The 14691-nt window shown below is 46.2% G+C and overlaps 1 protein-coding gene across 1 annotated transcript in view; it reads right to left on the reverse strand.

Annotated features, from left to right (window-relative positions):
- Window positions 1-6554: 6554 nt before the first annotated feature.
- The window catches only part of SLC13A3 (solute carrier family 13 member 3), a 30005-nt gene continuing 21868 nt past the window's right edge, over window positions 6555-14691 (reverse strand). The window contains exons 7-13 of the mRNA XM_009282205.2: window positions 13501-13596; window positions 11573-11677; window positions 10463-10560; window positions 8341-8453; window positions 7834-7995; window positions 7354-7491; window positions 6555-6747 (exon numbers count right to left, since the gene is read on the reverse strand). Coding sequence (XP_009280480.1) covers window positions 6562-6747; window positions 7354-7491; window positions 7834-7995; window positions 8341-8453; window positions 10463-10560; window positions 11573-11677; window positions 13501-13596 — 898 coding nt within the window. The 3' untranslated portion in view covers window positions 6555-6561. The remainder of the gene's footprint in view (window positions 6748-7353; window positions 7492-7833; window positions 7996-8340; window positions 8454-10462; window positions 10561-11572; window positions 11678-13500; window positions 13597-14691) is intronic.

Genomic DNA, 14691 nt, shown 5'->3' on the forward strand with positions numbered 1-14691 from the left:
AGGAAACCAAGGCACCAGAGAGCCAGGACTCAAAAAAAAAAAGATGTTTTAAGGCAATTCAGATCAGCAACGCTGGCAATTCGTGAAGTGAGTGGGCAAACCTGGTGTGTGAAGCCCAGGGAACAACCCCACTACAGGACAGAGCACAGCACTGCTTGGGCTTTACACCTCTGATCTTACTGTTGTTGCAGAGAAGGCTTATTTTCATGACACATAGCTGAAAAAAATGAGTCAATGACATATGGACTGACGAAGATGGAACAAGCATCACATGGAACATGGGGTGTCAACATCCCTCGTGGGGAAATCTGCTGTCTCATCCCAGCTGACTTCTCCTCCCACTGCCCACCAGCGAGCAGCAAGGTTGGGATTTCTCTCAGAGAGAAGGGGAGCTTTTCCTCTTTCAGACATCAGTCATGGCACAAAGGGCATGGTAGGATCCAGCAAACCACGTGCTGATAATTGTTCATCTTTTCTGGCTGGCTGCTGCTCCCTGCTGAAACCATGAGCTTGTGTGCAGGGTACACAAACTGCTTAAAGGCTCATCTCATAGTCCTAGCAGAGGAAGATGAAGCTTCAAACTTGAACCTTTCCCAATTCCCTATAGCCAGAAAATCCACTGCAAAGTAAGCCCTGCCACAGGCAGGGTTCCCAAAGCACTGAGAAGCTCCCAGACATGCAAGCCAGGACGTGTGGTCCCCATGGGACTGACTCGCCTGACCCCTGGGATGTGCAGGGCACAGAGCTCCAGCTACCAAACCCACCCCCCAGAAGATGAGGACCAGCCCGTGGTGTTTGCTCCTCAGTTACGTTTCCAAAGAAGAGGATTCCCCCTCCTCCGATCAGCTGGCACACAAGAAACATGTACCACCACTGCCGACCCCCTTGCAGTGAGCTCATGGGCTACAAGAGCCTTCCCTGGCTCCCACCAAACCTGCCCCTTTGCCAAACACTTTCACGCTAAGCCACCGCTTGTGGGCAAAGGCGACACAGCTCACCCAGCCGCCACTGAGCCTACTCCTTACGGGGACCCGCTGTCCCGTGCTGAGCCGAGCCGAGCCAAGCCAAGCCCTCCCACTGGGTGGGAACTGCTGGGCCCCCAGGATGTTCTCATGCTCTCCTGGGCAGGAGAGGGCAAAGGGCTGGAGGTCAACCCTGTCCCGGCCACCCCCAGGGACGGAGCATGCGGGGCTCTGCTCTCCGGCGAACGGTGGGAGAGCGGCATCTTCCCCAGGGGACACGGCTGGACCCCACAGCAGCGGCAGTCATTGGAGGATGAGCACGAGTCATGAGCACAAGCGGGTAGAGCAAACCTCTGCTTGCTTCCTCAGCCCTTCCTGCAGGTACCAGGCAAGGTCCCTTCCGCCCTTGCTGCTCCACTCAACAACTCTGCTTTATTGCTAGTTTGTCTTTTTCCCACATGGTTGGTAGAGCAAAGGTTTCCTCCTGGTGCCCTGGAGCACAGACACCAGATGAGAAACTCTGACTGGCTCCAGCCAGGAAGAGGCACCAGCCAGGCGGGCGTGAAAGAAAGTACCATTTGTTTGGAGCATCCATAGCAATTGCTTGCACAGGCCATGAATTAGGTCTTGAATTCAATTTGCAGACTATAAAGGACCACCCCAAAAGGCCCATAGCTGTAGTCTGCAAAACTCATCAGGTTCTCCTTAGTCGCTATTCTGAGATTAAAGCTGTATTTCTGAGCTAACTGACTTCATCAGCCCCCGGGACCCCATCCAGGCTAAGCAGGTAGCTTTCTGGGCTGCAAAAAAAATGTTAACAATAAAGAACAAAAAAAACCTCAAGTCCACAACATAGTGATGAGTGTTTTCTGAGCCTGCTGCATCACCTGGCAAAGGGGAGCTGAAGTCTGTGGAGGAGCTGGGCTTGCCCAGTGACTCCAGGAAGCACCAAGAAGTGTTTGTATGCAAAGTCAAACCTAGATTTTCCTCTGGCCAAACTCAAAATTGAACTCTGCAGGCTGGACTATCCTAAATCTAGGATATCTTCTATTTTATACCCCGAACTGATAACCTCTAAATGAGCTAGAACCATCAATGCCTAACTTTCCCCAGGACACAATGAACAAGCTTGCTCTGGGGGGGGAAAAAGAAAAAAAAAAAATCAGTTAAACGTGTGTGTGTTTATAGAGATACACAAGGAACCGTGGGCAAAGGCTGGGGAACAGGACACGGGCAGGACCGTGCATCTCAGCGAAGCAACTGTGACATCTTGTGGTCAGATTCTGCTGAAGTACCTCAAGGTCTGTGTTCATTTCAGCTCAGAAGCTCAAGTCTGTGGGTGGGAGAGTTTTAAGGAAAACTGAGGAAGTGAAGGAGAAAGGGCAGGCTGGCGAGCCGGTGATGGGGATGCGTACGCTGTGTCCCCTCAGGATGCTCCGAGGTGCCTTTTCCCACCCTGTGTCGCTGGGGATCTTGTGGCCCAGCTCCCAGGTGGTATAAAGGGGCTTTGCTTTCTTGACAAGCTCCCATCTCTATAGAGCTCAAGCTCTAAAATTTTCTTTCTCTAACGTACCCGATTTAGACTTTTTAACACTACAGTAGGAGGCAAAGAAGAGACCCTCATCCCTGGAACTAGCTTGCTGTAGCAGAGGGTTTCATTTGTATCGTAGCCAGAAAGCATAGCCTGGCTTTGCTCTGATTAGGGATGGTGACTGAGCTTGTACCTGCCAGGACAGAGATTTTAAGTCCATTTCTGCTTTGCAGACTGCAGTGCTTGCAGAGTGGGTCTCGGGGCAGTCCGAACAAGAGCCTCTTGCCAAGACACCTGCAAGTTCAACCTGTAGTAACAGGGTAACCCTGCGGTTGTGATGATGATGGGAGGGGGTGCAACGTAAAGGAGCAGCTGTATCACAGGTAGAGCATGGGGTACATGAACTACACAGCTTAAGAAAATGACTGTGTAAAGAAGATGAATGGAGGGCTAAAAATAGGATGATTTAAGGCTGAAGATATTTCTCCGTGGCAATATCATCAGCACCTGTCGATCACGTTATTCTGCCAATTCAAGAAATTGAGAGTGTGGGAAAGATTAGCCAATTAGTAGTGATTCTTTCTTGTTAAAATCACATGAAAATGAACAAGTTATGGTGATACAGAGCCAGGTCACGTCTTCTTAGGTTTCTACTATAGAAATATAGAAAAATCCCAGCAATATCCTTTCAGTGACTGACGAGGGATAAAGGTGATACGGGAACCAAGGCTATCTAACCTGCAATAGCTGAATTTTCCCGACCATGCCAGGCTTTCATTTGTTTCAGGAATCTTTCCCTGTCTCTCCTGAGCTTCCAGCATCGCTGCTGGGTGCAAACAGGCTGTGCACAGCCCCAGGATCACTCACCGCTGTAAAGACCCGTATAGCAGCTCTTCTGTGTGAACAGTTTGTAAAGCAACTTGAATGCTTCTGGGATAAAAGATACTACAAAATGCTTTCCTACTGTAAATAAACCAGAATGATTTTCCTTCAAGCGTCTCAGGAGAACATGCGGATGTTGGTCCGGGATTGGATGGGGAACATCAAAGGAGTAAAGCAGAGATATTCTGGATGTTGAATTTCAACGCGAGTGGCATTTCCTGTTAATTAAAATTCACAAGCAGGCTGCTAATGTGAATGGCTTTTGTGATGGTTGTTGGATTTTTACATTCCTAGAGAAACGGTGCACAGGCAGGCAAAGTTCCTTTAAAATAACACAGTCAAAGTTATAGAAGGTTAGTACAGCACTTGAAACACCCTTTCCTGGGAATTTTCATATCTCTACTCACATCACAGACCCTTCAAGAATAGTGGGGTTGACTTACCACTAAAAGCTGCTTTTGGCAAATTTTAGTACTAGCAGCAGCAAATGGAATTAGAAATTATTCACGCAGGCCAGTTCACCCTTGAACCCCTACTAAATCTTAAAATCTCTGTTTAAAAAACAAAAAATTAAAATCAAGCGTGCCAGACTAGTCCTGCTCTCACAGATGCCTGGAAATGAAAAAGCAGAATTAGGTAATGCCGTTGTCCACATGCCTTAAACCAGATCCTCTGGGGAGCCCTGGGAAATGCAGGGGCTGCTGAAGAGAGGACGTGGCAGAAGCCAGGTCTTTGACTAAAGTAGAGTTTTAGGATCCAGGTGCTGCTCACACCTTTCCCAGATCTGCCAAGGCCCCATTGCGTGACCTTGGGTAAGTCACTGGCCCCCTCTCTGCCTCAGTTTCCCATGTCCACACAGAGATAATAAACCTTCCCTGGCTGCGTTTGTGAAATACTTTCTGGTCTTTGACAGACAGTGCCACAGACATGCCAGGACACTGGGAGTGATTTTTGGAGACTTCTACGCAAACTCTGTGGTCTCAGTTCTGCTTTCATGCCCAAGTAAAACCGTCCTCCCAGATTCAACTAGGATGTACCAAGCCAGAGCTGAGTCTGCAAGTAAACCTGCGACACCTACACCTGCAACAGAGCTGGACTGGATGTTACCCTTTGAGCCTCGAAATTAGGCGATCCAAAAGCCCTCGCTGCCTGTCCTCCAGGCTGCAGGGACAGAGGCAGCTCCGTTCCAGTGACCGACTCCGATCCCCTGCAGCAGCAGCTCTAGCTGCGGCAGGGCAGCGGGACAGCAGGGCTCCTTCCTGCGGCACCCGGCCACGCAGGGCACAGCCCGGTCCCTGGCCCCGGGACAGCCATGCTGCACCGTTCACGGGACAGCCGGCTGGGAAAGGGAACTGGCAGGGAGCAATTTTCCCTTCGCCACTCAGCCCATCTTCGCTAAGGCATGACGAGGAGCATCCATGCAGAATGACGGTGCCCAAACCCAGCGTGCAGCTGGCATAGAGCTGCCCCAGGGAAGCGGGACAGTGATACAGGGTACCCCCAGCAAAGGCGGCTGCCAGGGCTGCACCTCTTCAGCACAGCAGCCCCGAGACGCTGGGCTAGGAGCCTTCCCAGTCTCATTGCTCCTCTGCTTAACAGGGCTCCGTTTTGGCTCAGACTGGGAGGGAGACCTCACTGCCCTCCTGCTGCTCCTGGGGAACCACTGCCCAAATCAGGGGATGAAGTTAGGCGAGGGGGAGGCTCGCGCTTTGCTTTTCTCCTCTCAACCTACAGAGCAAACAGGACGATGTGACGTGCTAACAAATGTGCTTTATTGTACGTTTTCCACAATCATTAAGGATTTTGTTGAACATCAAGGATTTTTCTGAACTTGACTGATCAAAGTTCCACATTCAATTGGATTTGGCGGTTTCGGTTCAAGCCCCATGAGTCCCCACCTACCATGTTACCCTAGCATGCATACCCCCGCAGCAGCAGCTGTGGCTGGTGAGCATCGCCCTGCCAGCTCTCTCACCCGGCCCCGGGGTTTATCAGCAGCACAGGAGCAGGGGGGGATGCGCTGGATCCCTACCCCGGGGCCAGCCCGCCTTGCCAGCTCCACCAGTTTACATCGTCAGAGAAATCTGTCCCAACACAGGGAGCCAGTCACTCACCTTCCCTAAACCAAGAATCATATCCTTCATCTTTCAATCCGTCTATTTCAATGACTGAGCTTTTAAATTAAGTACTTTAGATTCTTACAGAAAATAAAAAAATCAGATAAAATGGTGATTAAAATCACAGTCAATTTGCAATGCTTTCATTGAAAGTACCCAAGCAATCTGATTTAAAAAGATGTTAAGAATCAAAGCCTATTTTTCAGAAATGACAATAATATTCCAATGCAACTTGTCCACTGACCTGTGACTCGGCGGGTTGCTCATGAGTAAGTCAATCTCACAAACCTAAGACTGGCCACATTCACCAACGGTGAAACACCACCGATGTCCAAAGTTACGTCAGAAATTAATTTCGTCCCAAACCCCCATCTGTGTACTCAGTGCAAAGAACCAGGCAGCAATTACTGTCCCAGGTTTTCAAAACACTGAACATGTTTGGAAACAAACTGTTGCCTTCCTGTTTCCACAGCTTGGAGTAATGCATCGAATCCTACCGACACGTCCTGAATCATCCCTTCACGCACAAACCTGAAGAAATAGTCTTCATCCTCCATGAGAGAATTACTCATGAGATGGTAATGAGACCCCATCCTTCACATCCTGCTGGAAGCACCCGGCCACGCCGCCTTCCCCCCGGTCAGGTTCTGATACACTCACTCACATTGGGTTGCACATAAATAATCCAGTTGCCTCCAGCCTGTTCCCAGGGCTACTCTCCAAAACGAGGTAGGGTATCAGAAGCTAGAGCAGCAAAGCTCGCTAGCTTTCATGGGGGGAGAGGCATCTACCCAAAGATGCTTGACGCTTACAGGGTTGTCCAGTTAACAACCACCTACGACAGACGGACTCTGGGAGAGTCTGATTGGTACCTGTGGAAGGTGGGGAAAGATCTTCAGAGAAAATAACAGATGGATGCTGTGACACTGACCAGTATTTCTAAAAATAAAATTAAACCAGAGGGTCCCATACAGTGTGAGCAGCCACGTGGCTTTCCTCCTGTGCATACTCTGATGATTCCAGTGCCCAAGTCCTAAGTGAGTGAGTCCTTCCCCAGGGGTGGCTTTGTTCATATTTTATTTAGTGCACTTAAAGTGACATTTTCTACAGCTGTCAAGAGCGAGGTGGCATTTTCTGCATGGATGTTGGCCCATGCAGGGAAGGTCCCCAGCTGGAAGATGCTCTTGGCCCATGTGTTCATAGCCAAGCTAAGAAGCAGAACTCCCATAAGATTCATGAGCAACCCAGTTCTTGCCTACAAAAGAAATACAAAGACAACTGTTGAGTTTAGACTGGACATCTACAGCATGTGAAGCATGAAGCTATTTGAATATAAACATTATAAAAACGGAAGGCTTAATTGCCGTTAATATTAGCAACATCCTAAGCGGGCTTTCTTAAGCCACAAAGGCCATTCTGCAGATGCTTACCAAGCTTTGATCCATCAAAAACATTAACATCTGTTTAGCCTCAGGAATGTGAGCAGGAACTGGGATTGAGCCTAATTTTACTCATAAGCTTTATTTCTCTGCGCTGGGGAACTTTTCCTGCACCCAGAAACCTACGAAAATTGAGCTGCTGACACTGGCAGGAACAGGAGCAGGGTCTGGGAGATGCTGAGCACATTCAAGACCAGCTTTGTCACCATTTGGAGCCACAGTGGCTCCAAATTTCACAGGGCCAGACGTTATACAGGCTCCTGCCGTATACCTGTGCCTTCAAACACTGCTGAGAACAGTATTAGACTTCTGTCTTTTCACTTTAGTACATGTTGAACTGGTAACACTCCTGAAAATTCCTTTTTTAAACACTCCACTCAGACTGATTGTTTTCAGCATTTTCTGTATCTAAAAGAACTTACCATATCCTTGACCATCAAGTGTCCAGAAGAAAATGCAATTGAGTTCGGAGGTGTTGAGACCGGCAGCATGAACGCGTAGGAGCATCCTATAGTTCCTGGTATCATTAAATAGAGGGGATTTACTTTCAGACGAATGGCCTTGAAAAACAGAAAGGAACAGAAATTGCACCTTGGGGTTTCGGAGCCATAGGCAGATATATCAAAGAATGCAAATAGCTAGTGCACTGTACAGAGCCCTATCCCACACTATGTGATAAATAATCACATATCTCGCCAACAACATCTGAAGGATTATTATCCTTCAGTGTCCACGTTACACTACAGGCACTTGCTTTGTTGCTCCCAAGGATTTCAAGGTGCCTGAAGCCCAGGAGCTGGAGAACCATACAGTGCCTGTCCCAGCACAGACACAATACAAACCTGCCCATCCAAGAGCAGGGGAGCAGAGGAGCAGCTGCTCTTGCCAGGGGACTACCTTACCAGCTCTGCCAAGACAGGCAGAAAGATGATAATAGTGGCTGTGTTGCTGGCAAACTCCGTGAATAAGGCGATGACAATCGTGATGAGGATGACAGCCACAGGTGGCGGTACGCCCTCCAAGGGATGCAGACGGCCTCCTATCCAGACAGACAAACCAGACTCCTGCAGAAGGGGAAAGCAAACAAGCTGGAGAGCAGAGCTCCTACATCCCTGCACGTGAACTGATCCTTTCCTCGAACAACCTTCACCGACCCACACAAGCACCTATGTGCAGTGTCCTCAGGGTATTTAACAGCAAGCAGTTTGAAAGGAGTTGCAAGATCTCTTAACCTCCTTAGTTACCTGCTGCGCACTGCTGTCTAGGAGTTGAGGAACACGTCCTTCAAGTGTTGTGACCCCGCAGGCACAAATTTCCCAGAGCCAAATGAGAACCCCAAGTGACACCCTGATAAAACCCATCTCCGTTGGGCAGGATGACTGCAATGTGGTATCTGCAGCAGGCCTCACCTCACAGCCCTTCGCCATGGCAAAGCCTCCTCCAAGCAGCAAGATGATGTTCCAGGGCACCGTCTCTTGGGCTTTCCTCCAAGTCAGCAAGGGCTGCGTCTCAGTGTTTGGTGCTAGATGAAGAGAAAACCCCTGTGTCAAACACCCACCCAAAGATGAGCACGTCAGTCATCATCTGACAGAATGATATCATGAGCCTGACATCAGTGCTGAAGCTCACTAACCATGAGTTGCTGTTGGTTAAAATACACATATGGAGTCTCTTAAGCTAGACAATTAAAAGATCATTTAACTTAATATCAGATCTTAAAAAAAAAGAAAAGAAAAGAAAAGAAAAGAAAAGAAAAGAAAAGAAAAGAAAAGAAAAGAAAAGAAAAGAAAAGAAAAGAAAAGAAAAGAAAAGAAAAGAAAAGAAAAGAAAAGAAAAGAAAAGAAAAGAAAAGAAAAGAAAAGAAAAGAAAAGAAAAGAAAAGAAAAGAAAAGAAAAGAAAAGAAAAGAAAAGAAAAGAAAATCTAGCACTTAAAGTTTTCTTTGAGGCTTTCTTGAGGGAACATTTAATATCAGGTTAATTTTATCTCAGAATAAAATAAACAGACATAAACATTATCCTCAACAGCTGGGAGTCCGTGGAAGAAGGAAATTTTCTACCATTTGAATTATGAAGATGTTACTAATTTTCCACTTGCCGTTCAACAGCTGGTGAGTTTTATAGCAAAGAGCTCATCTCCCCTAAAGGCCACCTCTTAATACATGATGAAGTGAGCTCTGTCATATGGAAGGATGCACTAATGGGACTGTAATTTTCTGTTGAACAAGGGCACACATTTTATCCAGAGGAGGCCTGATTAAACATCTTCCTGCATATGGACAACACTACAAATGTGCATGACCCAGAGCAGCTGGTATTTTGTTTCCATAGACCCCACGCGACGCTACACCGTCCATGAAGGGCCTTCCTCAGCTGAATCTCCACATTAAGATCATCTCTTAAAAGAAAAGAAAAGAAAAGAAAAGAAAAGAAAAGAAAAGAAAAGAAAAGAAAAGAAAAGAAAAGAAAATCTAGCACTTAAAGTTTTCTTTGAGGCTTTCTTGAGGGAACATTTAATATCAGGTTAATTTTATCTCAGAATAAAATAAACAGACATAAACATTATCCTCAACAGCTGGGAGTCCGTGGAAGAAGGAAATTTTCTACCATTTGAATTATGAAGATGTTACTAATTTTCCACTTGCCGTTCAACAGCTGGTGAGTTTTATAGCAAAGAGCTCATCTCCCCTAAAGGCCACCTCTTAATACATGATGAAGTGAGCTCTGTCATATGGAAGGATGCACTAATGGGACTGTAATTTTCTGTTGAACAAGGGCACACATTTTATCCAGAGGAGGCCTGATTAAACATCTTCCTGCATATGGACAACACTACAAATGTGCATGACCCAGAGCAGCTGGTATTTTGTTTCCATAGACCCCACGCGACGCTACACCGTCCATGAAGGGCCTTCCTCAGCTGAATCTCCACATTAAGATCATCTCTTATTCCAAGTGGGTTATGAATTAAAATTTGTATCTCATTGCTACTCAAGAGGACAGACCCAAGAGCTCAAAAGACTCCTGGTACCAAAACCTGCTGGAGAGTTTGGACTTTAGGAGTTTAAATTCAAAATCATTCTGGGAACTGAGGAAGGGCCCCTATTTTTGAGTACGGACAACTCGCCCAGCTCTGCCCTCTCACAGGTTCATGCTCCCTCCTGAGGGACAGGAGCTGTTTGGGAGTCAGCAACCAGACCTCTGTTTCACAATCAGGTCTGCTACGGTAAATCAACACCGATTTCAGTTCGCTTCAACCCACCATGGCATCATCTCTGACAGCTACATGAGCAACTGAGTCATTCCTGCAATCGGCAGCAGAGCAGTGACTGCTAAACCTCTTCTGGCACTTCAGAAAAAAAGCCTCTGTATGATCAAATCGCACCTTCAAACCACGCTGCTCCAGACTGCCAGCGCAGCTGCTGTGGTCTGGTGCAGGTCCAAGGTGGGATAGTCTTGGCTCTTGCTCTGTGCCTGCCCTGCCAGAGCACGGGCAAGGGCAGAGTCCCTGCCCGGAGGGGTCTCCTACTCACCTTTCAAGTCAAACCACCACTTGAAGGAAGGTTTTTGCGAAGGGAAGAAGAACAGTACAATCACAATGGCGATTCCTGTAACCGCATCTGAGATAAACCTGTCCAAAAGCAGCAGAAAAACACTGGTAAGAAGAAAAAGCCTATAGAATTACAAAGTTTATGAAAGCAGGGATTTACCAAAGAAGATTACAAGTTTCCATCAGGTTTGAACAAAGTTCGCTGTTCACAGTTCTTTTTAATTCCCTGTTGAGCAACATTTCTAAGATGGGCTTTGAATCCCCTAGAAAAACTGCCTTGCAAATGTAAACCAGGATCTAATCCACACCACACTGATGCTCTGGCTGTTCTGATTGTGGAGTCGTGGTCAGTCCATGAGGGGTTGTGAGGACAAGTTTCCCCAGCCCATTGCAGGGAGGAAGAGAGGCAGGGGCCAGACCATCTTATTTATATGGGCTTTTTGCAAAATGCTCAGGTTCTAAGATGAAAGGCAGGCTCCATCCAATAAAGAGCTTAAGCATATTTTTGATTGTAAGGAGCTATTAACTGATGAGAGAAAAGTCCGTAACTACTTTGTTGTATTAAGGAATCATTTACTAAGCTAGGGCTTTATTAAAAAAAAAAAAAATCTATGAAGGTCTCTTCTGTTAAGAAATAACAACACCCTCTCTGAGCTTTAGCATTGCCCAACTGCTATATCCGTTCGTCTTCCCAAGGTATGGATGTCACAGGGGAGACTAACTTGCCAAACAGACAAGATAGCACAACGGGTCAGCTCCTGCCATCTCTCTTCAGTCTCCAGACCTCCAGTGAAACCAATGGATTGCATAAAGAATTCAGTATTTCACTGTAAATGTACCTACAAACAGCGTTCCCAACATTAAAACCCTAGGGATGGCCTCAGATAGAAACATGTCAACTTCCCACCGGGCTTCATGTACCTCCTCCAGGAGACAGAAACAATAAAGCTGGCTCTGCTACTTGAAGCTCAGTTTAATTTACTCCAGGAAACCTGAGTAATAGTGTTAAGCAATGCGATCATAAACCCAGGAATCTCAACGACTTGGAAATGCTATTGAAAAATGTGACAGTGGAATGAAAATAAAAACTTACCCTGGTGCAAAAAAGCTTGCCCAACCTGGAATGAATTTGGGATCCCTGGAGAAAAGCATGATCGCAAACATGCAGAATAAGAAGAAAATTGCCTGTTCTGCAAACCTAAAATGAAAAGAAATGCAGCTGAAATGCTGATGTGCTAAAGGGGTGGATCCAAGCTAGGACAAGTATTGAGCTCAGGCTGCAGCAGCTTGGGTGGGAAGTTAGGCTGGTTTTCTTAAAATAACTACAGTGAGACATTGGAATAGATTGTAAATCTATTTGCAAATATTGATACTTGCCAGCAATTATCTCTTATTGGAAGACATTAAGGAGAGGCAAGGCAGGCATCAGGAATGCCCAGACCAGATGTCACAACACGCGTACGCAAGGTTGACCCTCTGGGTATGGCAGAGAGGAAGGGCCAAGCAGCTTCTCATGGTCATTCCTCCTACCGCTGCCCTCCGGGATGTCCCTACGGCACGGTCAGTTAGGGGTGGTTTCACGCCAGTTCAAGCAATGCAAAAGGACGGCTGAGATTCAAATCATATATGAGACAGCAGGAACAAACTTCAAGGTCAAAACCTAAACAGTATCCCTTAGAAACATGACAAACAGCAGGGGAAACGGCAATATAATTTGCTACGTATCAGGCTTGACTCCAGTGGAGTCAAGATTTAACCAAGACAATGCCTCAAAACACTGTTTAAAATCTCTCCGAGCACAAGGAAGGGCATTTAAACCATTGGGAAGAGGCCACTTGCATTGATTTTAAGTTATGGGGTTGCTAATCAAATTAGTAGAGCATGGCTTAATGGACTTTCTCACTCCTAGACCTCAAAGTGGGACTTTGATTCTTTCAGAGACATTTTGCAGGCTGCTCGATAATGTACTGAATGGAACAAATAAACCAATTTCTTTCATTTGCAGCACAGGCACAGACAATTGTCTTTGAAGAACCACTCCATTTTCCACACAACAGCAATAATTACAATGTCAATAGCATGACACAAACATCGCTGAATCTTCACAGCATCGCCGGAGTATGAAAATATTATTTTACAGATGGAAAAACACAGACCATTTAAGGTTAAGACCTACAGTTTCAAAAACCTTCACTAGCCCTGGTTGCCCAGAATATCAGTGGCTGGCTGGACATACCTAGGGTTCGATTCTTGGAGACATTCAACTTTTCCTGCTTCCCCCTTTTTTGGCATTTCTCATAAGTCTAAAACTCACATTTCTTTCTGCTGGTTCCTTTCTCCAAAATACGATCCCCATCATTGCAATTTGCACCAAACTTTTTCCAGAAGACAAGACCTTTGAGAAACTACAATAAGAAGCTACAAGCGTCTTGTTCTTTCTTCACCTGATTAATACAGTTGAAGGAGTTACTCAGAAAAAATAATGTATTCCATGACATGGATCTGACTTCTTTCCATGGATCTGACTTCTTTTCACATACTTGAGCAGCTATTAAGCTTTCTTAAAGTATATCCACAATACATATGATTCATATCTATCATATGATTCATTAGCCTTCTCAGCAAATGCTTCCTGCTTCGCACAACAGGTATGCACAAACCTTCAAAATTCAGCCTGTGCTGGTTAGTACATAACGCACACAGGATTGTTTTTGTCCCTGGAGTAGAAAAATTACAAACACTAATTAAACAACCCAGCATGAATTCACTCTATAATACGAACTTTGTTCTTGAGAAGATTTGAGTACAAGCTGCTATTTGCAATTATTCCTGTTAGTGAAGGCGGAGAGGCTGGAGCGTGCAAGAAGCACACTTCAGCAGGTTACAAACACTCTGAGTGGAAACATCTATTTAATTTTCTTCTAAAAAAACCTCCATTTCCCCCAGTTCTCCATTCTTAAGACAGGACATTTCCAACCCACTTGATTTCTTTTTCATTTCAGTCCCGACTTTATGACTCACTTTGTTGGACCCAGTTTCTGATAGTCCTCCTTTATCACTTCTCTGGCTCGGGCTTCTGCATCCACTCTTATATTTGACTTTTTTGTTCTCCAGCCCCTGCCAAGAAACACAGTTATATCTTTACATGCCTCTAACATAACTGACACAACAGTAAACGCTGCATTTTCTAACGCAGCATACGGATGACCCGGTATACTTCTCCAGCGCCTGCTCTGCAAGTTTCAAAGAGCTGCACATCTCTGGTGGTTCAGTTTGCATTTTTTTGCATTGCCTACTTCATATATCCTTTCTCTCTGCATTCATACAAAGGAGACCCTGCAGAGGTTAGGAAGTTTCCTCTCATTTATATTCTGAACTGTTTCCTCCAGCATGGGCTGTGATTGCCAAAAGAAAGTCCCAACATTGCAGGATTTCCTCATCTCTAGCAGACATCTACTTGGGCAGAACAACTAGGAAGAGGGTGACATGGAAAACAAATCTGTCCCTTCATTTCTCAAGTCACTTGCAATATCCTGGGTGATCCCAGGATGCTGGTGAGGATCAACAAAAATGTGAGGAATTTCTAACTGGCCAGGAATGTTAATGTGCTCCTAGCTAAGCCTCTTAGCCCGGCCACGCTGACCATGCACACTGTTTGCTCCTTTGTAGTATGTGCATACTAATGATATATTCATATCTCACACTTCATCTCCCATCACATCCCATGCCACTGAACCTGGTTTCTAACCCTGACTGTGGCCTTGATTAAACGTACAAACCCCAATGTGCTTCCTTAATTAGTTCACTGTTTCAAAGGGATATCATAGCTGGATCTTCTATGTGGATGTTTGCAGAAGGCAAAGGCAGGGACTGGGAGAATAAAGAACCGCCTACTGTAGGAGAAGATCAAGTTCGAGACCATCTAAGGAACCTGAAGGTGCACAAGTCCATGGGACCCGATGGGATCCATCTGCGGGTCCTGAAGGAACTGGTGGATGAAGTTGCTAAGCCACTATCCATCATATTTGAGAAGTCCTGGCAGGCCGGTGAAGTTCCCACTGACTGGAAAAGGGGAAACATAACCCCCATTTTTAAAAGAGGGAAAAAGGAAGACCCGGGGAACCACAGGCCAGTCAGTCTCACCTCCATGCCCGGCAAGACCATGGAGCAGATCCCCCTGGAAGCTATGCTAAGGCACATGGAGGACAGGGA

Source organism: Aptenodytes forsteri, unplaced genomic scaffold (genome assembly GCF_000699145.1).
Source record: "Aptenodytes forsteri isolate BGI_AS27 unplaced genomic scaffold, ASM69914v1 Scaffold149, whole genome shotgun sequence".
In the NCBI taxonomy this organism is placed as follows: domain Eukaryota; kingdom Metazoa; phylum Chordata; class Aves; order Sphenisciformes; family Spheniscidae; genus Aptenodytes; species Aptenodytes forsteri.